We start from the raw sequence: 27,694 nt of genomic DNA, 5'->3' as shown, positions 1-27,694 counted from the left end.
ATTTAAGAGTTTTAACACGCTCTCTCACGTGTGGGCCGGAATGACACATATGACTTCCATCACGTGGGTAGGCAAGAGAAGAGATAAAGAGATAAAATCCATTATCGACTTGGGCCCGCTCTGATACCATATTAGAAATAGACCACTCACCCCTTAAATGGATAATGGTATCAGAGCGTGCCCAAGTCGATGATGGATTTTATCCTTTATCTTTTCTCTTGCCTACCCACGTGATGGATGTCCGATGTGTCATTCCGGCCCACACGTGAGGGCGTGTTAAAATATTTAATTCTTGTCCCACATCGACTTGGTAATGATTCTAGCTCCTCTATTTAAATGTGGATAACCCTCCCTCTTATAAGGCCTTTTAAGGGGTGAGTGACTAATTTCTAATAAGTTATGCAACCCACAGGATTTGTCACTATGTCCAGCAATGAATTTGAAGCAATCCTCTCCAACGGTGATTTGCAGGCGTCGTCTTCGTTCTTCTCACGCATAAGAGTTAATGGCGTAGTCTAACACTCCCTCCGTTCCTCAGTAGTGAAGTCAATTTTTTTGGTTCGTTCCACAATAGTGGAGTTATTTCATTTTCTAGCAAAAGTCAACACATTTCTTCTGTCTTACTTTATTATCTATTCATTTCTTATTTTATTATTCATTTACTTAACTCACTTAACACAATTTTTCTTAAATTGCGAGCCGAAAAGCAACGCTTCCACTTCTATGTAATTAAGTGATATGTATAGTGCATTGAGGGTAGAAGTATTTGTGTTTGAATTCTTATATAACACATGAACATAAACTTAATAGTCACGTCATGATGGATTCGAATTTGAGACATTCGGTCTCAGACATTACCACTCTATTATTAGGGCAACTCACACACACAATGTGATATTTATTCTTCGTTCATTAGTTAGATTTTACACTACCCTTTTGTACCTCATTCCTTATTTGATAATAGTAGTAGATACTGGGAGTAATATTTATAAGATTAAAGGTTAAATGTGGTCAGATATATATAGTGAGTTTACGATTTTGATTCCATTTCCATACATTACGTTTTGACTTGTTGCATCTCACACATTTGAAACCGTGTCGGAATAAGTCCAAAATGGACAGTTAACTGATGTTTACCAGATTTTGACCCGATTAATCATTTTGATGATGATTTTTTAAATAATAATTATTATTCTAAATAAAATAACTTTAATCGAAGATTCATTCCTTAAAAAATGTGTTTCCCACTTTTCTCATTCAAGGACATTCATCTCAACACCATCTTTTTTCCCTTCCACTCCACCACCCTCCTCTTCCGCTGCCGCCCGCTCCCACTTTGCCGCTGCTCCTGGATCGCCTCCCTCTGCACCATGCGGCAATTGGACAAATTATGTTGAATTTTGGGGAATGAGTTTGTGAGTTAGTGTTGTGATTAGCGGAGTCGATTCCGGGGAGCGAGAGGCAAAGACTGGTGGACTGATCGGCGAGCGGAGAGCTGGTGTGGGTAGATCGGAGGAGGAGGGACTGGGTAGGTTGGAATAGGTGGCGGAGGCGAAGCCGACGCTGACGGATCTCTTCAAGGGATGAGCCGTCGTCTTCGGTGAAAGAGGAGCACTTGCGCTTGAGGGTGGAATTCCAGTGGCCCATTTGTTTTCGAATTGATTGAATAGCTTTATGTGTTTGTGCTTGGTGAGGCATCGACAAATAGCGTGAGTCTTCTTAGGGTAATTGAGACAAATTAAAAAGAAAAGTGAGCGGTGTGTGCAACGGATTGAGCGTAATCTTACGACAATTAATAACCTACAATAACTTAATTCCACGACACCATTCAAATTTTAATCTTTGAACCAATTATCCATACAATAAACATTTTGCAGCCCATTCGACATGAGTAAAAATTCCATGGTCCTTCACACCATGGTAGTATAATGATTTGGCATGCCTCGCCAATAACTCCTTGACAATTGGAAATAAAAAGGGTCCACCTGCCACATCACTTGGACATAAATTTGGCAACCTTATATCTAAATTTGGTGACATCCATTTAACATTTTATGAAAAGTATAATAAATTAAATATAGAAATTATATCATATAAATAATGAATTGACGTTAATATACTATTACAAGTACAATTTATATATGCATATTTATCTCATAATATAATAATATTATACAAATAAAAGTAATCATATTGCATTACTTTTCATGTCTAGAGACAAAAATCATATTACTATGGATAATATCTTTTTTTATTGTTTTAGAATTTATATATATAAGAAAAAATTCACATAATAAAAATTATGACTGTAACTTGTATAATCTGAAATTATTATTATTTTATAAAAAAGATGTCTTGTATAGTACCATTATAATTTTCGCATGTAAAAATATCAATAATTTTTAACACAAGAAAATAAAAATTAAAAAATGAAATATTAATATAATCTAAAAATATTATTATTTTATAAAAGAGATGTGTTGTATATTAGTATTATTATGTTATGAGATGAATATACATATATAAATTGTACTAGTATATTAACGTCAACTCATTTTTAATTTAAGTATAATTTCTGTATTTAATATTATTCAACTTTCCATAAATGATTAAATGGATGTATCCAAATTTACCTAAAAGTTTGCTAATTTATGTTAAAATGATGTGGCATATGGACTCTTTTTATTTCCAATTGCCATATAGTTATTGGTGAGGCACACCAAATCATTATGCCATCATGACGTGGAAGGACCATGGAATTTTTACTCCATTCAACATAGTACAATAAACAAAGAATAAATCGATTAATTTGGAGTGACATAGAGTTGTGATCAATATCGAACCCTTCTTAAAGACCGAACTAGAGACTAAATTTGGACCATCCATTTTTCTTAATCTTGTGGTTAGGATTAATTTACAATTAATTTAATATTTTATTCAATTAATACTTTTATTAATTTTAATTTTAGTTTTAAATTTTAAAATTTTTAATTTTTTTTATTCAATAAAAACTTGTCGGAGTAAATAATGAACTATATTCACTAAATAATGAACTAAATGAAGTATCTTATGAAGTAAGTTTGACATGTTATTGAAATAACTTAATGATACAACAAATGTCAGTGATAAAAGTTAAGCGGTAGTAATGAACTATATTCAATAAATAATGAACCAAATGAACGTTAGTAATGAAGTAAATATGATATTTTATTGAAATACAATATTAACTGTGGTAAGCGTCAAACAGTAGTAATGAACTTATTACTTCATTCAGTCATGCTATTACTTCATTCCATTAGTTTATTACTTCATTCCGTTAGTTTATTACTTCATTCAGTCATGCTATTACTTCATTATTATTTCATTCCATTAGTTTATTACTTCATAATGTGTTATGACATAATTATTTTTCAGTTGAAGTAAATTCGGTACGTAATGAATGCGAAAAATTACTTCATAACATACGTTCATTTAGTTCATTATGTAGTGAATATAGTTCATTATTTACTCCGGCAAGTTTTTATTGAATATAAAAAAAATTATTTTTTTAAAAAAAGAATTTAAAAAGAATTTTAAAAAAATAAAATAAAAAATTAAAATGAAAATTAAAAAAATAAAAAATAAAATAAAAAAGTTTTTATTGAATAAAATATTAAATTAATTATAAATTAATCATAACCATAAGATTAAGAAAATAAAGGGCCCTAATTTTATCTCTAGTTTGGTCTTTAAAACTGGATTTTTAAATAACGATACTCGAGTAAAAAGAAGTTCGATCGGATCGGATCGGATCAAACAGCAGGGGCGGATATGATAAACGGGTCGAATTCTCATCATTCGCGCTCGTAAAAACCCTATTTCCTCTTCCAGGAAGCCCTAATTTTATCGAAATTTCAGACAATTCGACCTCAAATCACCCTTTGCTGGCCAATGAAATGTTCAGATAGTATTACGGCACTGATTTAGACCTTGTTTTGTTATATCTTATTGGGCGTGGAATCCGTTTTTGTTTTTTTGGAGAGGGGGAGAAAACCGTTGTTTTACAGATGGACGCGAAGGATATATTAGGATTGCCGAAGAATACATTGCCTATGCAGGAGAAAAAGTCGAAGCCTCCTAAAGAATCTCAGAGGAAACCGGATGGCATTTCGCGCGAGGTCCTAAGAAGCCTAATTTTTGTAATTCCTCCAATTTCATGAAATTACTTGATTGCGTTTGAGTAAGTTGATTGATATGATGTAGGTTTACGCCCTGACAGGGGGGTTGGCACCCCTGATGCCCGCCATTGATGCTAATCACTTGAGGCGAAAAGTGCAGACTGAAAATGAGAAGGTTCGCATGTATAATTAGTTTGTTGTGAGTGATAGGTACTTAAAGTATAGCATTGTATATGCAGATTACTTGGCAGTGGCTCCCATTTTCAAATTCTGCCCGGAAAGATAATCTGCAGCTTTACCATTGGGTATGTGTTTTGGGTATTCAGTAAGTTACGAATCTATTTGTGCTAATGTAAGATTTTCAAGTACTTGGGCTTTTGTATTTGTAGGTTCGAGTGGTAAATAGTGTTCCGCCAACGGGTGATTATTCATTTGCCAAATATAACAAAGTAAGCTATATAATTCTTTTGTGTATATCCGAGAATACTTGTGATTCTTATGAATAGTCTTATTTCTTGTAGATTTTTGTATGTGCATAGGTAACAATTTTTTTTATCTAATGCAGTCCGCTGATGTGATCAAGTACACTGACGAAGAGTATGAGAAGCATTTGACTGATAATGTAAGTTATCAGGAGTTCAGTTTTCAGTAGTTAGTCTTCCTTTTATAATACTTACCGAGTTAAGAACTTGATTCTTTTTGCAGACTTTATATTGGTCCCCTTAGTTTGGGAACAAACTAATATTTAGGTAGTTTAGCGTCACCATAGGATATAAGTTTACTATATCTATCCAGAAATAGGTTAACCTTCCAATCTTATTTCAAATATCTTCCAGTTGCTACTTTGATAATTGAAGGAGATGGTTTTTGGTCAAGAATCATGCGGGACTGTAGATACCTTGGGCTGTTGTTTAACTTTTTGCTCTTTGTCGTCTTAAAATCATATGGCGATGATTTTTAGTTGTACTTGGAGTTTAGTCCATGCATTGCTATACTGACTTGAAGCAAAACAATGATGTGCTCCTCAAAAAATTAAATCTCCACAGAATATGCCAGATAGAGTGGTATTATTTGAGTATTGAAATCCTATCAATAACTCTGAACCACCTCGCAGGACATCATTCGATTTATATTTGCCTGGGTTGCTCCTATGTTGAACTTGTACACACTTTTCTAGCTTATCTCAGTTGATTTCCCTTGTGGCCAGTGCGTAGGCTCATATTTTTCTTTCCTTCTTTTAGACATGGACAAAGGAAGAGACAGATCAACTGTTTGACCTATGTGAGCGGTTTGATCTCCGCTTCGTTGTGATAGCAGATAGGTTCCCATCTTCAAAAACCGTGGAGGAACTTAAAGATCGTTATTATAGTGGTATGACTATGTTTATCTCGTTCGGGATTTCGTTGTTTCTCGGACTGTTGTGTGAATATGACATGTCATGGTTAAGAATGTTATACTTCTTTTTGCTAATTTAAGATTTATGTTATTCATTGTTTCTTGTTTTCTGTTTATGGGTAGTATCTCGTGCAATCTTGACTGCTAGAGCCTCATCTCCTGGTGAAGTCTCTGGACATCCCCTTGTTAAGGTTTGATTAAAATCCTAACCCTCTAAATCTAATATAGTAATATTGCATTCTTCGATGGTGTTATCTTGTTGTTTGCCTGGAGATTGGTCTTTACAATAGGGGAGTGTCCCATTCTTAATTTTGATCAGAAATATGACTCATTCTCCTCACCATCTGAACGGTCTCCAATTATGAAGGAACCTTACAATGTTTCTCAAGAAACTGAGCGCAAGCGTGCATTGAGTTTACTGCTATCTCATACGAAGCAGCAAGAGCGAAAGGATGTTGAGGTCTGAGCAGTTCAACTTGACCTTATGTCTATGCTAACAGATAATATTTGAGATAATCTTCATCTTTTTTTTTCCATGTCATCATTTTCCCCCCAACTTATACCTTTCAGGTTATTGCTCATGCCAAAAGAATAACTGAGGCTCGGAAAGCTATAAAGGTCTGCAAAATTTCACATACTTCCTGGAAATGCAGGCTCTTCATTTATTCTATTATATCTAACTTTATGGGAGCATGTGTAGAAAACTACTTGTGCATATGCCTATGTATATTTGCTAGGTCCCCCCCATTCGCTGAATGAGTATCATCTGTTGGTCTTGTTTGGTTTTAGGCTTCTCAGGAGCCACTGGTGCCTGCCTTGTCAGAGAGTGGACCATTTAATGCTGACAAAGATGACATGACTGCTGATACAGCAGCTCCTTCCACAAACCCTCAGTTTCCATCAGCAAATCCAGTGTCAGAAACTGCTACAGCTGCAGCTTCTCTTCGCATGGTAAGTTCTGATACAAAGTTCCTCGTATACTAAATTGCATCTTAATTCCTGTTTGGGACATATTTGGATGTGGTGTTATAAGTTCAAGGCTATCTCTTGCTTTCTTATTTCCCAGGGTTACCTCTGTCTCTAATTTGCATATGTTATGCTTTGATGATAACTTTGTGTCACTAATCCATTTGAGAAAATATGCAGCTACGTGTATATTTGCGGACATATGCACTTGATCACATGGTGCAAGCTGTAAGTTCGTCAGCAGGACTCCGGACCATCAAGCGGGTAGAGCAGACCTTACAAGATCTTGGGGTTTGTTTCCTGCTCCTTACCTCTCCTTCCAAAAAAAGAAAGAAATTTTGCTAGTTTGGATTTTTCATCTCTTTCTCATCTTCTCATCATTACTATCTGAACTCGGAAATTTTACATTGAATAAAGGTCTTCATTCTCCTGACCGTAAATAGAAAGTAGAAGGAAAAGTTATCAAAGAAAAAATACATGCAAGAGATTTGGCATTGATTAACATATAATATTGTGAGTTCTAACTTAACCCAAAAGAAATGGTTGATTCCCAGTTTCCCACTTATACGTTATTCCTCACTTTTATGAGGAACCAATGTGAAATTCGTAGCAATCCACCCCCTCTTAACCGGACATCCACGGATGGCACACGACTATTGGCAAACCCAAATTTTACCCACCATCCATTGTCTGCCCTCTGGCCCCACATTTTTGGTGGCACTCTTTGGTCACATCTTCGGGAAGCCCCTTTCCTTAAGTTACCCGGATCCACGCTCACTGCACCAATTGAAAGGGTAGAAGATCACACACCCAACTGCTCGACCGAGTGCTAAAGACATAGTAATCTAATCTGCACACAGAGGACAATATTCCCAAATAACCTAACATAAACTATGCACACGAACTGCCCGACAGAATGACCCAGTCACTTTTGAATATTTGAAACGAATAAAAGAACGAACAACGGACGACCCTCTTGCGAGATCCCTGACTAGACAAACTAAACTCCAAGACACCGCTTCCCTATACATGCTCAGGGTTATTCAAATTGAAACTCCTAATCCTACTTCGATAAGAATTACTAGTAATAAATAAAAAAATAAATAAAGAATAAGAACATAACTATCAAGATTCTATTCCTAAACAAACTCTGACAGATCTATCTTCAACTCTATCTCTTCGACACCAATTCTATCATAATTCATGATCGCTAATTCAGCAAATGTCGCCACTTTTCTCGGCCCTCTCATATAGTCCTGTGATGGTCGATCCTCACCAGGCATATACTGTAATTTTCTTTTAAATACAATACATTATATTGACTTGAAAATTTGTTGGCTAATTAATTTCTGAAATTCGTAATGGGATTGTATGAGACTGTGAGCACTCTAAGCTTTAATATAACACACTAATACTTATGGATGGTTGACGCAGATGCTCATGTTTGACAGGTGAACTTGAAACCAAAAGTCCCCACGAAGGCTGTGTGTGCTGAGCATCTTGAACTAAGAAAGGAGATATTGACTCTATTGAATCTTCAGAAACAGGTTTTTACTCTGCTCTGTTAGATCACCTTTTACATTTGAAATTTAAGTTAGCTGGCTAGACCTGTGTCAATTGTCTTGGTGATTGTAACCATGACTTATGATATATCCGTTTCATTCATTGTTTTGTAATTTGTCGGGGTTGCATGTTTTGGGTAGCAGAAAAAGCTAATTGTTTGTATTTCTGAGAACTTAATAAATCATTTCTTGAGTGATAGTTGTTACTTATGGTTGCTCATTCTTTTAGCTATTTGCTGTCTTTTCGTGTATTTGATATGGGCTTCTCAAACTAAATAACACCAACCACATGAAATATTCAATGATCGTTAAAAAGATCAAATTTCTTTGTTTTTAAATATTCCCTATTGCCATCACGAATTGTCTAAGCACACCATTTTTCTTGATTACATTGAAATGAGTATATTATCATTTTAGTATTCAGTCCTCACATATTTTTGATTTGTCCATATCTTCTGATTTTGACCATCAATTTATAGCTGCAATACAAGGAAGCTGAAGGTTCATCATTTCGTGACAGTTCATATACTGAAACTCCGGGTACACCTCCCAAGGTATGCAATGTGGTATACTAAACAAAGCTTCTATTTGTCCCCTATATCCTGCACCCTTGATGTATAAAACGGCATTTCTTGCACCAGCAATCACAGCGAGCTGCAGATCTTGATCGAACATTCACACCCGAATCATTGCAGATTGGCGGTAATACTATATCTAATGACCTTTTAGGCATGATTTTGAACTTTCCACTAGTCGGCTATTGCCTGCCTGTATCTGATCACTTGCATGCTATCATCTTAATTTTTAACATTTAATTATTCCACATGGTTTTTAGGGGAAAGATTCATTAAAAGGGAGCAGAAGCGCAAGGTATACTCCAATTTTACCATGTTATTTTGTTGCTGCATGTTACTAATCTGTAATCATATTTTTATTGGTTAATATGTAATCATCGACTAAAGCAGCACATCATTGCAATTATTTTGGTGGTTTTGTGAAGGGTCCGGGACGATCATCGGATGCTCCATCTTCCCCAGCTCTGTCCAAAAGACCACGAAAGTATAATGCTTCCGATTTATAAAATATATACACTTGAATGTATATATAGTCCCTGAAGCACTTTCCATTAATGGCTTATTAGCAGACAACACCAGTAGACTTCCTCTGAGGAGATATATGTATGAGCGTCTGATAGGTTGTAATTTGACATTCTACCCTTTCTCCCCCACGGAGTGTGAAGATATGAGAATTCTTGAACCAAGAAGCGAAAGCTCTGAGCCAGTAGTACCATGCCGTGCAGACGGAGGCGAGCTGAGGTGATCTTCGGTTAGAAAATGTTACTAAAATGAATGTGGTGATCCTCGCCAGTATTTGACCAAGTTTCTAACAATGTAAATAGTACTCATACATTCTACACCAATTTCCCGAAAGATGAATTGGTATTGACAGACTTTGGTTGCTTGCTACTTCGCTTGTTGTTTATTGGCTGTTAGTCGGCTAGGAGACAAACTGATATTAGTAAATCAGACATAATCGTTTCTTTTGTACATTGAACCGCATTTTGAATTGAGCAAAATGTACAAAACATCCATACTCAAAATTCATTCTCCAGCCAAATAGCTAGTTGGCGAGTTTGACATTGACAATGTCAGGGAACCTCTCCTTGATGGCTGCTTTGACCCCTGAACCAATAGAGTCAGGCCCGACATACCTCACAATGCAGTCCCCGCCTGTGACAGACAACACTTGCACGCTCCCACCATAGTTTTTGATGGCTGGTCTTAATATCTCTAGATGATTGTTCACTGCCTGCAGATGCGATCATACATATGACATTACAACTTATGCATAGTTGCATACACTTCAGTGCAAGAGTCACACACATTATAGATGCATCGCAAGACCTCACCTCAACTGTAGTTTCAGTGATCTGCTCGTCGTATACTTGACGTATATCCTTGATATCATCTCCAAATTTCTCCTTAAGAACTCTTTCAATTCCCATTTTCATTGTTGTGGTTGAACTAGGGCAGCTTTCACAAGCTCCTATTAGACAAGAAAGCACAAATGTGCATATATAGACAAGTTTGTGATCAAATACTAACTTCTTATAGTAATAACTAATACCTAAATATCAATATTGTATGTTAAAAATATCAACACAAAGATATAAATTTGTCAATCTTTCTTGTGTTGATAAATTATGTCTTTGTATTGATATTTAAATTTACATGATTATGTCTTTGTGTTGATAATTTTAATACATAGCATTGATAGGTATTAGTTATTACTGTAAATAGTTAGCACCCTAGTCCAACCCTAGACAGACAAGTTCATAATTGCTGGAGAAAATTAATAGCTTGTTTCAACTAGGCATGGAGATGTGCATTTTCAAACCACACCTAGTAGTTTCAGCTAGGCGTGGATATATATAGTAGTTTAAGATATATGCTCGCAAAACATTTCTAGTTTTCATCGTTAATATCAACTTCAACCACCATTTTCATGATGATTGCTGAGCTAGGACAGCTTGCACAATGCTCCTATTATCCGACAAACAATACCCAATTACGCTCACGTGAAGTATACATGGAAATGTGCTAATTCCAAACATGAAAACGAGTAACGAATTGCTAAGATACCTAGCTGCTCATGAGGCTATATAACTTAATCTTGGAAAGTATTACTACAAGTGTACAAGCAATGTAATATTAACCTATGTACTACTACCTATTTAGAATGTTGCACAAAATCACGCACAAATGCACGTACATGTTTATATAGATGATATGCAGAAGTTATATGTCCTTAAATTCACTATTGTAGCATCTATAACAAGATCATTTCTAGACACTTTATCAAGGAAATTATATTTCTGCACATTTCTCTTCATCTTCTCTAAAGTGCTACTGCATGAAAAATAAATCGAATTGAATAACCCAATCAATCAATTTACTAACTCATTGAGTGAGACCAAAAACAGTTACTCAAAGGGAAATTAGGGTTACCCTGGAGCTTGAGAGAGACGACGCCGTTATCAACCGACACGACATCGACGTTCCCGCCGTCGGTGATCAAGTACGGCCGGACGTTGTCGAGAATCTTGTCTACGTTTTCCACAGTGAGCTCGAGATTCTCGGCGGAGTATAGTCCAGAGGCCGATGCTTTCACAACATTAACCCTCCGATGATTTTGTTTCAACCGCCTGATATTGAGCGGTTTGATTGACTGCAATCCGATGGATTCGATCTTCGGAGATTTGAAAGAAGAGATTATAGCTCCGGCTGTGATGGTTGACCTCACCGTCGCCGCCATGGATGCCATAGTCGTTTTGTCGAGCGAGTACACGTATTTCTTTTTTTTTGTTAGTCGTAGACTAGCAGGATAGGAGTACAAAAAGAAAACAAAAGGAAAAGGAAAAGTAAAACCGTAAAAACAATTGAGTGATGTGATTAGGGAGAGGCTCCGAAAATGGGAAATTTGCATTTTTGTGGCCACAAATTCGCGCATCTTAAATTTTACTCAAAAAATGGCCGGTGATGCAACGCAATTCCAACAAACCCCATCCCTGATTACTCCCCACGGCCACCACCGCCGCCGCCGACACCACTACTTCCCTATAGGCTCCGTGGTCGAGGTGAAGACCGACGAGGAGGATTTCAGGGGAGTATACTTCTCCGCCACCGTCCTCAATTCTCCGAATAAGAAGAAGTCGAGGAAGCTCTACGTGGAGTATCACGACCTGCTGGCGCACAAGGACGGCTTGGATCGGCTGAGGGAGTACGTCGACGCCTCCTCCGTAAGGCCCACCCCGCCGCTCCATCAACCACCCCTCAAGGGTTTAGATCTGGACGACGTCGTCGACGCCTTCTACAAGGACGGCTGGTGGACGGGCGTTGTCACCGGCGTCTTCGCCCGCGACCAGAGATACGTCGTCACATTTCCCAACCCCCCCGATGAGCTCGAGTTTGGGCTTGGAGAGTTGAGGCTGCACTCCGATTGGGTGAACGGGAACTGGCTCCGTCCTCAGAAACAGGTTTATTCAAAAATTGCATGTCAATTTGGTCTGCAATTTTGAAGTAATTTTCAATATTTTTCACGTTGCAAACCTTGCTAAATCAGCAATAATTCATCCTTGATGTTCATTGAAAAACCCTCAAAGTTCGGTGATAATTGGTTTTGAGGCGATGTTTGCTGCTACTCTTATTTACTGATGTTCTGCTTCCTTTTCCGGTCTTGTAATTGTGCGAAGAATATAGCAGGATTGATGTTTGATGTTGGAAGAAAGGTGGAAGTGTCATTTGACAGAGAAGAATTTCAGGATGTTTGGTATCCAGCCACAATTCTTCAAGACCTGGGGAATCTGACATTTTTGGTGGAGTGCAATTGTGTAAACTCAGATAACCACAGTTCAGCTAAAGCCAAGGTTGATTCTTTGCACATCAGGCCTTGCCCTCCACTTCTCAAAGATAAAAAATTAGTTTTATTTGAAAATGTTGATGCATTCTTTGACTTTGGCTGGTGGAGTGGAATAATTACAAAAGAGCTTGTGAACAGTAGATACCTTGTGTTCTTTAAGCAAATGAATTGCGATAAGGAATTCAATCAGTCAGAATTAAGACTTCACATGGAATGGAAGGATGACAAATGGTTCACTTCTTCCCAGGTTTTGTATACTCCCTTGAAAATGCTCCTTTTTTTATAATAATATTTTCAAATGAATTCCATATGATTGTACCATCATTTTATCTCCATCACTGTTGCTGCATATGGTTTTAAAGTTACTTTATCTGTTTGATGTCATTAGCAACTAATACTCTTTTCTGAGAAAGGAGGTGTGACTGCCACTTTTCTGTCTTTGTTGTGCATGTGACACATGGCAAAGTAGCACTTCTAGTTACTAATACTATCGACCTTTAGGTGTTGATGCTCTCTATCTGCAAAGTTAAAACTATTTTACCTCTTGTATTTATGTGTAAAACATTCTTTTTTTGATTTTTAGTACCACAGTCATATGCAAATGGGATATTGTGTTAGTGTAGTGAAAAGCTACTATGTTATGAGTATTACTGAGTTTCTAAGTACTAATAAGAAATTTAGAATCTTGTTAATTGATTTTTAAAGTGTTTATTATGTGGACAGTATTACGAGCATCTTATAGATGGGCTTTGTTCTTTCATTACTATCTGCATTGTTTTGATATCAGAAACCCGACTACCTACTTTTGTAATATACTAGTATTTGTTTGTAAGAAGTTTAAGTCTGATTCCTTGGAAACTGTATCAGGAACCCTCAGTCCCATCCTTAGTCTATGACGTATCTCAATATATCACACCTGATAACTCTAGTACCTCTGTGGCAGCTGCTCCTCCGAGAAATTCAGTGAATGAAGAGGTCATCTTTGCCAAAACACACTCATCATCAATATCAAGAAATGATAAATATGAGCAGTTTATTCTTGATAATCAGACATTGTCCCGTGCAACTGTACCTTTGACAAAAAGGACAGCATATGTATCTGATTCGGGGGGTTCTGTTTCTCATCCTCTTAAAAAGCTCAGGGAAGGAAATGTAGTGGTAGCCAATAAAAGGGATGGGTTTGATGGATCAAAAATAGAAATTTTATGCAGTCCTGAAATCCCAGAATCTTTAAATAATATGGAAATATCTCTAGCACAAACTACGTTGGATCAATCTTTCTCTGATCATCCATGGGAAGAAAATGCTGTAAGTCATACGTGCCCTTGGATATTGCATATTGTTTCTCTTTGGTAATTGATATACTACTTGCTATCCATGGTGACCGAGTTCATTATTTGTTAATGATGAATTGGTGAAAACATGTTCTTTATTGAGTTTAATACCCAATAGCATAGACATTAATGTTTTCTTATTATGTCAATGTGACTGACTGTTGCGGCAAGACACAATTTACCAAATGTTAATGGCAATTTACAGCAATGTTCTTTCTGGCTATATGAAAGGCAAGACTAGAACTAACAGATACCTTGAATGTATTTTATCTTATTTATGCGGGCTGGACATACTTCTAAGTTTGGTTGAAAACTGTTCTTTGACCTTTGTAGGCCCACATATTATTGAGTTCCAAGACACAATTTGAATTCTTGTTGCATTTTCCCTTCTGTTAGACTTATCAGATACTTAGTACAGATGTGTCAGAGTACTTTATGAAACTTCTACTCTGACCTAGTTCAAACTGTAGGAACTGCTGGATCAGGAATGTATTGTGGAAATATGATTGTGTTCGTCTCACTTCTGTGATTTGATGTGCTGCAAGTTATTGGTTTTTAAGTTTCGATATGTTACCCTTAAATCATGCAGCAAAGAAAGCATAGGAACGGATGTACACCGCATAATGCCAGTGAAAACATTAAATCCACATCCACCATCTTGGGGAAGGGTGCTGCACAAGTATCGCCAGTTGAAATCCTACAACTTGGTTGTGGAGGTATAAATTCTTTTACGCCCATCTTTCTCAGAAGTTGCCACCAGTCCTTTTGTTCAATTAGCAAAGCTGGGAGACCTTGCAGAGAAGGAACTAGATACAGCTGGAAACACTAAAGAAGGTGCTCAAAACGAGCATGCAAGATGTGAAACTGATCTTCCTATAGTCATAGGTTTGTCATGTGCAGAAGTGTGGAGCTCAGGAAAACCAGAAAGTAATAGAAGTCGACCTTCCAGCAATGAGGCTTTTATTAGTTTGGATGATCAGAGACAACCGGTCTTTGATTTCACGACTGGGAAAATCACGGTAGGTGACAAATATGAATAATTGAATAACTTTAGATATTAGTTGATGTGTTGGTTGATTTTTGTTTATTGTTAAGAAGTATGTTTGTTCATTTGTTTGGTACTGACGATAGCTTTTCTTCTATAATGTTTGTGATTTGGCATGACCTTTGATTATACAACTAACATATCTGCAACTTAATTAGTATTGACAAATTGCTATTGAAAAGCTAAGAACTCGTTCATTGTCTTAATATTCCAATTTCCAAAGGTACACACTCATGTGATAATTTTTTCACTTCAACCAACCATATATGATACATTTAGGACTTCCTCTTGAGATAGAATAAACTTTTGGTGTGACTGCTTTTTAATCTCTGAAACTGTAAAAGAATGTAATATGCTGGACATTGTTCAGGCAACATGATGCACTCGGTTGGTCTAAATGAAACAGATGTTTAATGTATACTCTGGAGAGATCCTATACCCCCTACCCCTCTCATGGGCATGCTGCTGAGTGGGGTATTCATGAATTATAAGAGAAAATATAGAATATACAGTATGATGCCATTCATTCTGCTTACTACTACATCTCTTCCATTTGTAGGATGGAAAGCAATTAGGAATTGGAGAAATCAACGAGAAGAGAAAGAGAGTGAGGCAAATAAGAAAATTTGTGCTTGAAAGCACAGGGACTGTGGTCGCAGGTTTAAATAAGGACATCCTTTATGGAGCGCTTCATATTCTCCCCTGGAGAAAAACAAATGTCTCATTTTCTTTGCTTCTATGCATGAATTAAAGAATGATTTCTTGTTGTAGGAAGTGCTGAACATGGATGTCAGAGTTTAGGTGATATCAATTTGAACAGACTAGATGATGGTTCACAGGAACTTCATGATGTGGTGGTGATAGGGATGGAAACAACAGCTAATGGTCAGTCTGGTCCTGAGAAAAGAAAAGTGAGAATGCCAAAACGAATACTGGATAATGAGTATGGGGCGGCTGGTGTAAAAGAGCCAGTCAGGCTGGAAGAATATCGTTCGTTCAAGAGAGGACAGATGCAGATTACTGCTGGTGGTAGAATTGCAGTCAAAGTTCGAGGTGAGATATTATGGGGTTAAAGCTTGACCTCTGGATTTGTTAGATAACTGTTGCATAACGATATTTTGTTTGTATCTCAAGATTCAGATAAAAGGATGATGTCTATATCTATTGTTGCTTTTCCTTTCCATTCCTTTCATTTCATGTACTTTTAGCAGCCTATTGATAACTGTTCCTTGCTTGTATAGATTCTGTTGGTGTTTCTCGAGGTAAAGTGGTGGTGGTTAACCCCACATTGAATCTAGAGAAATTTATTGAACCTCACCTCACATTGGATGTAGAGAAAGTTATTGAACCCCAACCCAGCAGTCAGTTTGATAATGAACCACTTTCGAAATGGATTGACGAGATGCACATGTCATCTGTAATTGATGGCTCAGGTAAACTTACATGTCTACTAGTGCGATTTCTTACTTTTTCATTCTGACTGATGGTACTCTAATCAGGATTGCTTCTTGTGGATACAGTGATGGTACCGTACACTGAGAATGGTAAAACCCAAGGTGGCCATGTCGGGCACGATGAGGCTAGTGAGATGCAGCCACAAAGTGAAATACAATCTTCTGGTTTGGTAGATACAGGCTTTCCTTCTGAGAGCAACATCACTGGTAATGTTCTTAACGAAGGCACTCAAAAGCAATCAGAAAGTGGAAGACAAAGCATGCCTTCTGGGGAAGAGACTTCTATTGTTTTGTTCGATTTGAACAGTGAGAATCTGTCAGAAGATGAAGCACAAGCTTCTGTTACAGTTGATAAAGGTCCCATGATACCTTATCATCCTCCTCAAAGTAGTATGGAAAACAATGTAGCTGTTGTGCTGGATGAGGATAAAGAGAAGCGGCCAGAAAATGAAGCACAGGCAACTACTCCCAGGGTTGATAAAATCTCAATGATATCAAGTCAACCTCGACATTCTGTGGGGGAGACTGTTCGTGAGCATAATGAGAAGCAGCCAGAAAACAGAACAACACCTGATGTTGCTTCAGTAGACAAGGTTGCCCTAGTGCTAAGTGAGCCAGAAAAGCTCCCTTTTGAGAAAAACACTATTCTTTGGAAGACTATTGAATCCTTTCAAGTTTTCCAGAGGCTGCCGCAGAAGCCACATTTCCAGCCTTTGGAAAGTTTCAGAGAAAGTTCACGAGAAGGCTTGGCTATAGGCTATATGGTCACATTTTCCAGCATAGTCGAAAGAGCCTCCAAATTGCAGCTAACTGATCCTGTAAGCATCATGGATGATATAATGGACACACTCACAGATTTGGAAAAACAAGGGTTTGAAGTCGGGCCCATTCAGGATTGCATAAATGAGCTGCTTGCTATCAAGTGCAAGCAAGAGAAGCTTGCAAACGACGCAGAAACTCTAAATGGCCAGATCACAGGTCACAGCGACACAAAGGCTAGACTTGAAAGAGACATTGAGGAGATCAACAGGCATATAATGAAGTTGCAGAGAAAGCGCTCACAAGCAGAGTCTGCGAAAGAAAGAGAGGAAGAAGAGATTGCTTTCCTGCAGGTTAGGCTGAGGGAAACGAAAGATAGCATCAAGACTGTAAAGAATGATTTTGAAGGTAGAGTTTCTTCTATTTTGTGAAATTCAAGAACGAGGAAGCTCGTTCCACACAGGTCTGCCAAAAATTGGTTGACTGGTGAAGAAAGTTGCAGCTGTAGGTGATATGTTTTGTATATGTTTGTTCTTTTGTATAGGTGCTAACATCTTTTGGCTAATGATCTGTAGTTGTAGTATTTAAGTGTCGGTTTGTTGCTAAAATGAACGTTTTAGCTCACCGATTTTGGTATGTCATGGGATTAGAATATTAGAAGACTACTAAGTAGGACTAGTACTTTTTTACTGTGTCCAAATGCCATGAGTTTTAATATGTTGCTCTGTGCTTGACAAAAAAGCCCCCACCTCCACTCTCACTGCCACCGGCTGTTACGTATGGCTGGTGGGAGGGTATCGTCATCCCCGTCCTCAGGATTCCATGAAACTAAAATTCTTAGATCATAAAATAAATAACTAGTTTATGGCCGAATGCATTTTCTCAGCCAACTTTTTGTCAGTGCCAATTTATATTTATTATGATCTAATTTGGCAAAGGTATTATAGTGTTGCACCTATATTTTATGCTTCACTTCATTATTAAATACCATGTGAGTGCACATAAATTTTTGTTACTCAATAATTAAATGTGATGTGTGCAATGGTAGTGGATAAACATATGTTCAGTACTGAAAATAGAATAAGAATCTCCCCCTCATAGCATGCATGACTGTGATTCGCCTTGCATTGGAAACCCTGGTCTAGATGTTGATCATCTTATCTATTGTGACACAGCAGCCATGTTAAAGTATTACTACCACGGAGTACTATTTTTGCCTTCCTTCTTCAAAGGGACAACTTTTGATGAATTTAGTGTTTTATTGTCAGTGTCAAATGTTAAAATGAAAAACAGCTTTCCAGCTACTGCTTAAATGCTTGAGTTGATATGTATACCACTTTGACCTGCAAATCGCTGTTGAAGGGGGGTATGCACATCTCGACTTATAGAGTCTTGACAAAGCTCAAGCTATGAGTGATTGAAGAACCTTATAACGTACATCACATGTTCATACAGCCGGAGTTAGAATCTCACTAGCGGTTTTTCTGATCGCTGGGAATCCTCTAAATTGGTGCACTTTTGCCATACATGTTACTTGGCCATGTGCATGCAAAAGAAGTTGTATTAAATATTAGTGGAATTGCACATTCAATTTCTGCACCTATTTTGGGACACCGCTACATTGGATCCTTTAATTTAATGTTCCTAACATCGTCTTGTAAATTCATTGTCATAACTCAGAACTGATAGCTGAAAGTAGTGCCATTTTTTTACAATATTAGACGTTCTTCCTTAATATTGTAGTTATCGTGGCCGGTTGAGGTGTCCCTTTCTGGTGTTTGATCCTAAAGTCATTTAAAATCTTAGGATGCTGATCATCATCCTTTTGCTTTTGAGCTCCTTCGAATGTGTAGCTAAATGGATCTATGAAAATGTGTATGGGGAAAATCAATGTCTGTCTTCTTGTTTCACCAGTTTATGCATCTGGTGTTTGAAGTGTTTCAGTATCATCAATTCAGGTCACCTACATCATATTGGATGTTTTATAAATACACAAATGATGTAAATTGATGATGTAAAAGATGAGATCATATATCTTGAAAGAGAAATATAATCCCAAAATAAAACCGAATTTAAAGTGACAATCGTACGGCAATAAAAAGTAGGTTTGTTATTCAATGTGTGCTTGTTATGGAGTACTATGTGGTTATAAAAATTGAACCACCTTTTTATTTACATCAAACTCATATCCATTTTTTAGCATAAGTCACACTAAAAAGTAATTTTACTTCAACCATTTACACTAAACTTAAATTTTACATAATTTACATCAGTTTTTAGTATATGTCTTACAAAATTTACTGAATTACCTGGGATGCCTGTGCCCATAAGAAATCCCGGAGCCACCCATTAATAGTAATAGAACTCTGCGCGAAGTTTCCTCCCGTGATATGAGTTATCGTGGGCAAGGATCTAGGGTTAGTGCCAATCAACTGGATCAATTTCGTAAATATATGAAAAATTGAAAGGATCCAATTCGAGCAAGTTTCCAATTCAAAAGCAAAACAGTAGCACCATATTTGGTGTTGATCCATAGAAAAACGCAAAAATGAGTTTTGAGTTTGTAGTATGATTGAAGAAGTTTTCTTCACCAAAATTGAGATGTAGTGGTTTAAGTATGAACTTTAGGTTGGACATACGTTTTGATGCAAAATTTGTAAAATTAGAGAGATGAAGAGAAAAAGGCAGTAGAAATAGTGTTAGTGCATATTGAAGTTTACATTATTAGTAGTGTTTATATTTCCTAAATTAGAAGTTTATAATTTTCAGGGACGGACTAAAAATAAAATAGTTAATACACCTATTTATTAGAGACGAAAAGAATATAAAAATAGAACTCACATTCCATTAACTTTTTAAGGACATTGACATCGTTGGGCATAAAAACCGCCCCAAAATTCATCAGAACCCAGTTTCCTCTGCCACGTCAGCATTATAAATTCCAACCGTAACACCGGTAATAACGCCAGTCTCAAAATCAGCCCAAAAATCCGCCACTAACTTATTTCACTATTACAACCACCTAACATTTCTAGGGTTGGGTCGATATATCGTATCGAAAATTTTATATCGTTATTATATCGAAAATATCGATATGAAAGAATTTCATATCGTTATACTCCCTCCGTCCCGTGCTACTCGCACGTTTGCTTTTCGGCTCGTCACAAAGTCCTTACACTATTTATAATTTAAGTTAGAATTAATGCATTTAATTAATATGTTAGTTTAAGTTAAGAGCTCTTTTATTAAGTGATGTCTCATTACACCTAAAATTCTTTTTTAATTACACAAAAAAATCAATCTCAAATTTACGGCCTAAAATGAAAAGTGCGAGTAGCATGGGACGGAGGGAGTAGTATCGAAAGTTTCGGTATACCAAAATTTCGGTATGGAAAAAAACTATTCCGTTACCGTATCAATATTTCGATATATCGTACCGAACTTCGGTATACCTTTCTGAACGGTATATCGAAATTTCGTACGATATACCGAAATTTTATACGAGGTCTTTCTTCTTTTTTGCTTAAAAAGTAATGGAATTCCAATTTAATGAAGGAGAATAGATTCATTCTAATTGAGGGAGTGACGCATAATGGTTGTGCGTCGTTCTTAATGAAACGCATAACCCTTATGCGTCGTTCTTTAATGACGCACAAGGATTATGCGTCGCTTAACGACGCATAAGGGTTATGCGTCATTAAAGAACGACGCATAATGGTTATGCGTCGTTAAGGCGGCTTTTAACCCCCTACAGGCAGACGCAGCTCACAGAAGGCACTTTCACACACTTTCATTTCCTCTCTCGGCGATTTCCGGTGTTTTCAGACGATTTTCGGCGATTTCTCCATAAGATCCGGTAATTTGTTAATCAATTTAGCTACATTCATCATTATTCATGTTTATTGTGCTTTCATTTGTTAGTTTTACCCAATTTATACAAATTAGGGCTTGTAGGAAAAATGTCCCGAATTGTCGTTGTTTTAAATATTTTTTATGCAGAAATCATGCAAGTATTTGTGAGTTTGTATTGGGGTGGTAGAGTAGTTCAACTACCACATACGGGTATTGGTTATGAACCACCTCGTGCGAGAAGCTCCATCATATTAAATTCAGGTGTTTCCTATTCTGGGTTGGTAACAATGATCTGTGATGCGATGGGAATAGATATGAACCAACACACAATTGAATTATTATGGAGACAATGTATAGTCTATGCTTCCGGTATGAGTTATACATGTGCTGTGATTTGCAATGATGAAAGTGTAATGTTTATGTTCAACAATGCTCAAAATTCAAGTGGGTGTATTGAATTATTTGTTGAGTATTCACCGGTGAGGAGTGCAGAAATCCCACCAGTTGTTGATTATGGTATTGGAGCATCTGCGAGGTTTGAATAAATGAGTTTTGACTGTGGTATTGAATAAATGAGCTTTGATCGTAGTATGAATGAGCAGAGAGATGTTGTAGATGTTGTAGATGTTGTAGATGTTGCTGTTGGATTGAATGATGAGGTAGATGTTGCAGATGATCTTGATGAGCCAAGGCCACTATCTGAGACAGAGCCAGACCCCGATGTCAGTGATGGTGATGGTGCTGATGATGTCGGTGCTAGTTCTGATGATGAGATAGTACCATGTAAACCTGTTATGCAAGGTGAACAACCACTTCCGAAATACAATCCTAGTGGGTTTAGATTCTTTCGTGAATTACCAAGTCGTCATTCTGGAGTATCGGATGATGTGGGTGGTAATGAACACAGCCTTTTGTATTGGAATGAGAATGAGCCGCATCGGATTGTGTTGGGAACAAAATTTGATTCCAAGCTACACGTGAAAACTGCTATAACTATGTGGAGTTTGTGGAATGAAAAACAGTTTAATGTTGTCGAGAGCAAATTAAGAAGGTGGCATGTTGTATGCAAATTTCCAGCAGGAATGACAGTAACAGGGGCAGGCATCATCAGCACCACCGACGCTGAAAAGGCGAGGGAATGTAAGTGGGAGGTTTCAGTTACACAAAGGTCGCATGACGATATGTGGGAAGTTAGGAAGTGGAAGGATCGACATACTTGTGTAGGCCATCGGGCTAATAGAGATCATGCTAACTTTTCATCCCCAATGATAGCTCTGTTGATTCGACATCATGTGCGACAATGTGCCGATTTCAAGGTCTTCTCAATAATAGCTGATGTTCAAGACAAATTTGGTGTGTTAATCAGTTATAAAAAGGCATGGTATGCAAAGAGAAAGGCTATAGAGTTTGTGTACGGTGGATGGGAGGAATCATTTAGGCTGTTACCAAGCTACATGTTTGAACTCCAGTCACAGAATACGGGCACAATTGTTGAGTGGAAGCATAACGAGCTGTTGAGTTGGAGGCGTACAATGGTGTTCAACTATGTTTTCTGGGCATTTGGGCCTGCAATACATGCATTCCAGAAGGCCGCACCGGTGTTAACAGTGGACGGGACTCACCTCCGAGGAAGATTTAAAGGTAAGTTGCTTGTTGCTTGTGGTTTTGATGCTAACAAGACATGCTTGCCTATTGCATATGCTGTGGTGGATAAAGAAACCAATGATAGTTGGTCGTGGTTTTTGGATCATGTCAGAACTCAGGTGGTGAAATACGAGAGGGAGGTGTGCATTATATCAGATAGGCATAAATGACTCTTGAATGCAATGGAGTCTGAAATCATGACAAGGGCCCCGCAGATACACCACAAATTTTGTTTGCTTCATGTGAGGGCAAATGTGTTGAAGAAGCACAAGGGACCCAATGTGAAGGCCATTATATGGAAGTTGGGGATAAGTTCTCAGAAACATAAATTTGCCAGAAGACGTCGAGCACTACATGATGTCAACAGTGGTGCGGTTCGAATGCTGAATAGGATTACAAAAGAATGTTGGTCATTGTGCTACGATGGTGGACTTAGGTGGGGGGTGGCCACAACAAACATGTCGGAGTGCTACAATAACGTCTTGAGGGGTGTGAGAGAGTTGCCGATTAGAGTGTTGGTTGATTTGACATTTTGGAGGACGGTAAAATGATGGGTGGAGAAGAAGACAACAATCGAACACACCGAAGGTGAATTAACCCCATGGGCGAGGGACAAACTTGCTAAGAATGACTCAAAGGGGCGAAAACATTACATCACTGTCATTGACCGAGATACAGGGAAGTACCATGTCCGAACTCGAGGAAGAATCGTACAAGGAGTGTCAAAGGGCAACAATGTTCAATTAGTGAGGTATTTGGAATCGAGTTGCAGTTGTGGTAAGTGGCAGATGTGGAGAATCCCTTGTTCGCATGCTTGTGCGGTTGCTAGAGACCGAGGTCATGTTATGATTGACCTCATTGATGAGAAGTACTACCTAGGTACATGGAGATCACAGTACTATACTCAAGTTTCATTTGATGCACCAAGACACGAAGAGTATTGGGTTGCACCTTCATGGAAGTTGTGCATCACCCCTCAGCAGTTGATTCCTAGAACGCGTGGCCGAGTTAGAAGAAGGAGGATACTTAATCAAATGGATGTCCAGGAGGAAGATGAACCGAAAGCTCCCCGCCGTTGCAGAAATTGCGGGATAGAGGGGCATGACCGAAGAAATTGCTCAGCCGGTGCCGTTCAGTAAAGACGTGGTAAATATTTGTGAGATGTGATAACTACTATGTGTATGTTTCAACATTTGTGAGATGTGATAGCTACTATGTGTATGTTTCAATATTTGTGAGATGTTGTCGACAATCATTATGCTTTTTATTATGACAGTTATTATGATTGTTATTACGACAAGTATTATGATTTTGATAAACAAATACCAACATATGCCCGAAACATGTTTCAACCCATTAAAAATGTTCAAATTTCAACATACGACCACACCGGGCGAAGTGGCCGGACTCGATACAAATTTACATAAAATCGCCCGACCGGGCGTTTTAGAAAAATAAAATCGCCCGACCGGGCGAAGTTTCTGGACTCAACAGTGCGTGACGACATTCACCCAGTGACGCATAATGATTATGCGTCACCAATGAACGACGCATAATAGTTATGGTCATAAAAGAACGACGCATAATCGTTATGCGTCACCGGGTGAATTTCGTCATGCACTATTCAGTCCAGAAACTTCGCCCGGTCGGGCGATTTTATTTTTCTAAAAAGCCCGGTCTGGCGATTTTATGTAAATTTATAACGAGTCCAACCACTTCGCCCGGTGTGGTCGTATGTTGATTTTTGAAACATGTTTCGGGCATATGACGATATTTGTTTATATTTGTTTATCAAAATCATAATATTGTTCATTCCACCGTAGAAAACATTCCGAAGTATTTATGTTTCATCATATCAAAAATGTTCAAAAATCAACTTACGATCACAACCTGTTTCAATAGACACAAATACCAACATATGACCGAAATCTATCTAGATGGAGGCGTGAACTTTGTCGGAGCTTTCCCTTTGTTCTTCCTTGTTGAAAATCCCCTGAATACATTCTCCATAGCCCTCCCAATCGTACTTGATGGTCGTGAGGATCCCGCGGTCGGTGGTCGGAATATTACTTCGTCATGTTCCTCCCCGCCCTCTTCTTCCCCGCCCTCTTCTTCCGGACCCTCTTCTTCCCCCACAGGATCCATAAATTGATAATTCTGAAAGTACGTATCACGTCCTGGTTGAGCTGCATCCCAATCAGACACACCGCCAAAGAATGAATCACATGACGCGCGTGCTCCCCATTGCGAGGGCTCGTGGCTTGCACCACTCAGCTGAGACCATCCTGGTGGAGCGTACTCCGGACTCAAGGGCTCTGGTACCGCATTCTCAGGTTGCGGCTGCTGCTGCTGCGACAACCTATGCTGTCGCGTAATCCCGTGCCCACCCGTCCGGACACCCGGCAGTCCATGACGAAGAGAAGTTGGTGGGCGTGGCGGCATGACCACATTTCGCCGTTGAGAAGATGGATACTCCATCGCATCAGCATGGTTCATCGCACGAAGTGCCGAAGCAGCCATTTCTCGGATCTGCCGTAACCGAGGGTCTGTGTCATGTTCAGAGGTCAAATGCCATATCCCCTGAAGGGTCTCAACCTAGATAACACAAATACAAATGACATCATACCACGGTGAGCAATACAAACTTTAAACTAAAGACATTTTTATATACAAAAACATCACATACCGCCAATAAATTAGAAGGGGCTGCCTCGTTCATCCCTTCAGTTGACTGTGTCCCAGGTTGAACTAGGTACGACACGGTGATCCTATTGTACCACTCCATATAGCCCGGATTAATGCGACCATCCATTGTCGTCGTTGCATGGTCAAAAGTTGCTTGGAACCTGTCGTGGCGCAAGTCCCATTCATCAATGAAGAACTTATGTACCTTAGCCCGATCAGCGCCCTTCCTCCCACGGCGGTGACTTTTACTCAAATGGCCGGAGCTATGTAGCATCCTATCACAGTACTGAGGAATACGCTGGTAGCGGTTAAATTGTCGGGAAACGCGTCCAGCCTCGTGTGCCTCGACAAATGACCAGCACACCAAATAAGTATCGCACAAGTAGGATGCAGTCGAATCAATGCAGTACTCAGGGAGGATACAGTCTGCATAGGGTGTCCACATAAACTACAAACAAATAAAATAAAAAACACAATTAATTTCATACTATAGTAAGTAAATTAATTAACTAAGACAACACAAATAAATTTCACCTGGCCAGGACGGATCAGTGATAACTGATCACGATAATGAGCTACTGAATGTCGGGGAGCATTTCCAATTTCAGTAACTCCGTGCCACCTATACATAATATTAATGTCAAAAGTTATCAACAAAATACATAATTATGTGAGTTAATTTAAACAAAAACATTACTTGGCTCCACACGGGGTATACGGCGTGTGCATAGGCGATATCAAGAAGGCTGGCCTCAATGTAGGCATTCTTTCCCAGGCCCACAGCTGCAAGAGAACCATAGGTCCACCCACATCTCTTCTCTGTCTGCCTATAGAAGCCTCGCACAAATAATGATACAGGTATGCTAAAGCAGCACTCCCCCAACTGATATTAGCCACATCTTCCGGATCGTCTAAGGCATTTAACCACATAAAGGGGACCTTGCACCCTGTGGTGTCCGGTAAAATAAGCCCCCCTAACAAGATCAGAGCATGTATACGTGCTCTTTGAATGTATGCATACTCAGGCAGCCCATCACCCAACGACATCGTCGCTTGGTGGATCAGAGACGTCATCAACAAACCACCGTGCTTCGTTTCGGTTTCTGCGTCAGGTATCCATCCCAACAAATCTCTACACTTGCTGGACCAATCTTCAAATCCAACAGGGTAGTCACGGCCAGTGAAAACACGACCGTCTGCTCTCAAACCCCACAGGCTTTGCACATCCTGTAAGGTTATAGTAACTTCACCAACTGGAAGGTGGAAACAGTGTGTCTCAGGCCTCCAGCGCTCGATCAAGGCCGTTATTAGCTCATTGTCCATCCTCATCGGCCTTCCACATTCAACCACGCCTCTGAACCCCCATACATCTAGCCAATACGTCACATTTTCATGTATTGGCAATGCCCACACCTTACTCTCCGTCCTACGACTTCTCAACACATTTGCTGTGCCATTCGCCAACAAGGAGGCTGAAATGTGTTCGTTCTGATGAAACAGTAGTGATGGATCCTCAGGTCCATAGCATAACTGTTGTTCGGAACTTGCAGATGTCATCTACTTCAAAACATTCACCCATGATTCAATTTTTTTCATAACAACTCAACAAGTTAACTAAATTGCAACTTAGGGGCGCAATATATGCATATGAAATACCCAAATTACATAAAATCGCCCACCAAAAGGGGCACAATTACAAAAAATTAATCAATTGCTTCTACCCATTCAATTATATGCGTATGAAATACCCAAATTATGGAAAATTGACCAACAAATCCAACAATTTCATCATAAACCCTAATTTTGCTAAATTAAATCCATATGAAATACACAAATTACGAAAAGTTGACCAAAAATTCCATCAATTTCATCATAACCCATAATTTCATCATAATCCCTAATTATATGCAATAAAACAACAAAAATATACCAAAAATCCATCAATTTAATCAAAAACCCTACTTTTACTAAATTACGGAAAACCTGCCCAAATTAAACATTAAAGGATGTATTTAGCCAAATTGAAGAACAATTACCGGAATATGGTTGCAAAATGGTGGAAATTCGCCGGATTTTGCTCGGATTCGTCGGAATTTCGTCGTTTGGTTTCGTCCCCTGCTTCTGCTCGTTCGTTTCTGGCTAGTTCTGCCTTCTGCCCGGTTTAAAACTCAACGAACGACGCATAAGAATTATGCGTCGCTAAATAAAGACGCATAAGCGTTATGCTTCGCTAATGAACGACGCACAATGGTTATGCGTCAATATCTAACGACGCATAACCCTTATGCGTCGTTTTTAGCGACGCATAACGATTATGCGTCAATAACTAACGACGCATAATTATTATGCGTCTTTCTGTTAATGACGCAGAACTCTTATGCGTCACTCCCTGAGGCGGAATACAAGTAATGCTCTTCATTAA

At 38.5% G+C, this 27,694-nt stretch overlaps 4 protein-coding genes across 14 annotated transcripts; 2 read left to right on the top strand and 2 right to left on the bottom strand.

The window, feature by feature from the left end:
- The first annotated feature begins 3,827 nt into the window (after positions 1-3,827).
- On the top strand, positions 3,828-9,546 carry LOC121780911 (SWR1-complex protein 4-like). 4 transcript variants are annotated; one of them, XM_042178576.1, is made up of 17 exons: positions 3,828-4,157; positions 4,243-4,332; positions 4,397-4,462; positions 4,547-4,606; positions 4,723-4,779; positions 5,399-5,528; positions 5,676-5,743; positions 5,920-6,012; positions 6,123-6,170; positions 6,342-6,503; positions 6,699-6,809; positions 7,970-8,065; positions 8,560-8,634; positions 8,722-8,809; positions 8,916-8,950; positions 9,081-9,139; positions 9,225-9,546. In XM_042178576.1, the coding sequence occupies exons 1-17, from the start codon at positions 4,047-4,049 to the stop codon at positions 9,235-9,237; spliced, it is 1,362 nt and encodes a 453-aa protein (XP_042034510.1). In that variant the 5' UTR covers positions 3,828-4,046; the 3' UTR covers positions 9,238-9,546. The 4 variants fall into 4 exon arrangements, with proteins under 4 accessions (XP_042034510.1, XP_042034503.1, XP_042034524.1 ...); XM_042178590.1 differs by having other exon boundaries at positions 3,830-4,157; positions 8,722-8,782; XM_042178569.1 differs by having other exon boundaries at positions 3,829-4,157; positions 9,081-9,546.
- Positions 9,547-9,578: 32 nt separating this feature from the next.
- LOC121780939 (nifU-like protein 1, chloroplastic) lies at positions 9,579-11,539 on the bottom strand. Its single transcript, XM_042178601.1, has 3 exons — positions 11,089-11,539; positions 9,990-10,126; positions 9,579-9,889 (listed from the first exon to the last, which is right to left on the bottom strand). The coding sequence occupies exons 1-3, from the start codon at positions 11,402-11,404 to the stop codon at positions 9,701-9,703; spliced, it is 642 nt and encodes a 213-aa protein (XP_042034535.1). The 5' UTR covers positions 11,405-11,539; the 3' UTR covers positions 9,579-9,700.
- A 44-nt stretch (positions 11,540-11,583) lies between these two features.
- On the top strand, positions 11,584-17,808 carry LOC121780864 (DUF724 domain-containing protein 3-like). Of its 8 annotated transcripts, none has more exons than XM_042178530.1 (9): positions 11,584-12,116; positions 12,333-12,746; positions 13,367-13,807; positions 14,423-14,549; positions 14,734-14,852; positions 15,438-15,537; positions 15,650-15,931; positions 16,120-16,311; positions 16,378-17,808. In XM_042178530.1, the coding sequence occupies exons 1-9, from the start codon at positions 11,610-11,612 to the stop codon at positions 17,520-17,522; spliced, it is 3,327 nt and encodes a 1,108-aa protein (XP_042034464.1). In that variant the 5' UTR covers positions 11,584-11,609; the 3' UTR covers positions 17,523-17,808. The 8 variants fall into 8 exon arrangements, with proteins under 8 accessions (XP_042034464.1, XP_042034472.1, XP_042034455.1 ...); XM_042178538.1 differs by having other exon boundaries at positions 14,632-14,852; positions 16,213-16,311; positions 16,399-17,808; XM_042178521.1 differs by having other exon boundaries at positions 14,632-14,852; positions 16,213-16,311.
- A 6,708-nt stretch (positions 17,809-24,516) lies between these two features.
- LOC121793081 lies at positions 24,517-26,003 on the bottom strand. The gene is made up of 4 exons (XM_042191286.1): positions 25,970-26,003; positions 25,807-25,894; positions 25,274-25,720; positions 24,517-25,182 (listed from the first exon to the last, which is right to left on the bottom strand). Exons 1-4 carry the CDS (start codon positions 25,999-26,001, stop codon positions 24,517-24,519), a joined length of 1,233 nt encoding a protein of 410 aa, XP_042047220.1. The 5' UTR covers positions 26,002-26,003.
- Between the last annotated feature and the right edge of the window lie 1,691 nt (positions 26,004-27,694).

The sequence above is a fragment of the Salvia splendens genome, chromosome 2 (assembly GCF_004379255.2).
Source record: "Salvia splendens isolate huo1 chromosome 2, SspV2, whole genome shotgun sequence".
In the NCBI taxonomy this organism is placed as follows: Eukaryota; Viridiplantae; Streptophyta; class Magnoliopsida; order Lamiales; family Lamiaceae; genus Salvia; species Salvia splendens.
This window is presented reverse-complemented; position numbering and strand designations above follow the sequence as displayed.

Coding starts and splice junctions, on each gene's coding strand:
- LOC121780911 (XM_042178569.1), top strand. CDS start 4,047: ATGGACGCGAAGGATATATTAGGATTGCCGAAGAATACATTGCCTATG. Junction 4,463..4,546: donor ATCTGCAGCTTTACCATTGG/GTATGTGTTTTG, acceptor TTGTATTTGTAG/GTTCGAGTGGTAAATAGTGT. Junction 8,951..9,080: donor AAAGGGAGCAGAAGCGCAAG/GTATACTCCAAT, acceptor GGTTTTGTGAAG/GGTCCGGGACGATCATCGGA.
- LOC121780939 (XM_042178601.1), bottom strand. CDS start 11,404: ATGGCATCCATGGCGGCGACGGTGAGGTCAACCATCACAGCCGGAGCT. Junction 10,127..11,088: donor CGTCTCTCTCAAGCTCCAGG/GTAACCCTAATT, acceptor CTTGTCTAATAG/GAGCTTGTGAAAGCTGCCCT. Junction 9,890..9,989: donor TCACTGAAACTACAGTTGAG/GTGAGGTCTTGC, acceptor TCGCATCTGCAG/GCAGTGAACAATCATCTAGA.
- LOC121780864 (XM_042178509.1), top strand. CDS start 11,610: ATGGCCGGTGATGCAACGCAATTCCAACAAACCCCATCCCTGATTACT. Junction 15,932..16,119: donor AATTGCAGTCAAAGTTCGAG/GTGAGATATTAT, acceptor TTGCTTGTATAG/ATTCTGTTGGTGTTTCTCGA. Junction 16,312..16,377: donor ATCTGTAATTGATGGCTCAG/GTAAACTTACAT, acceptor TACTCTAATCAG/GATTGCTTCTTGTGGATACA.
- LOC121793081 (XM_042191286.1), bottom strand. CDS start 26,001: ATGCACACGCCGTATACCCCGTGTGGAGCCAA. Junction 25,895..25,969: donor TATACCCCGTGTGGAGCCAA/GTAATGTTTTTG, acceptor TATTATGTATAG/GTGGCACGGAGTTACTGAAA. Junction 25,721..25,806: donor CACTGATCCGTCCTGGCCAG/GTGAAATTTATT, acceptor ATTTGTTTGTAG/TTTATGTGGACACCCTATGC.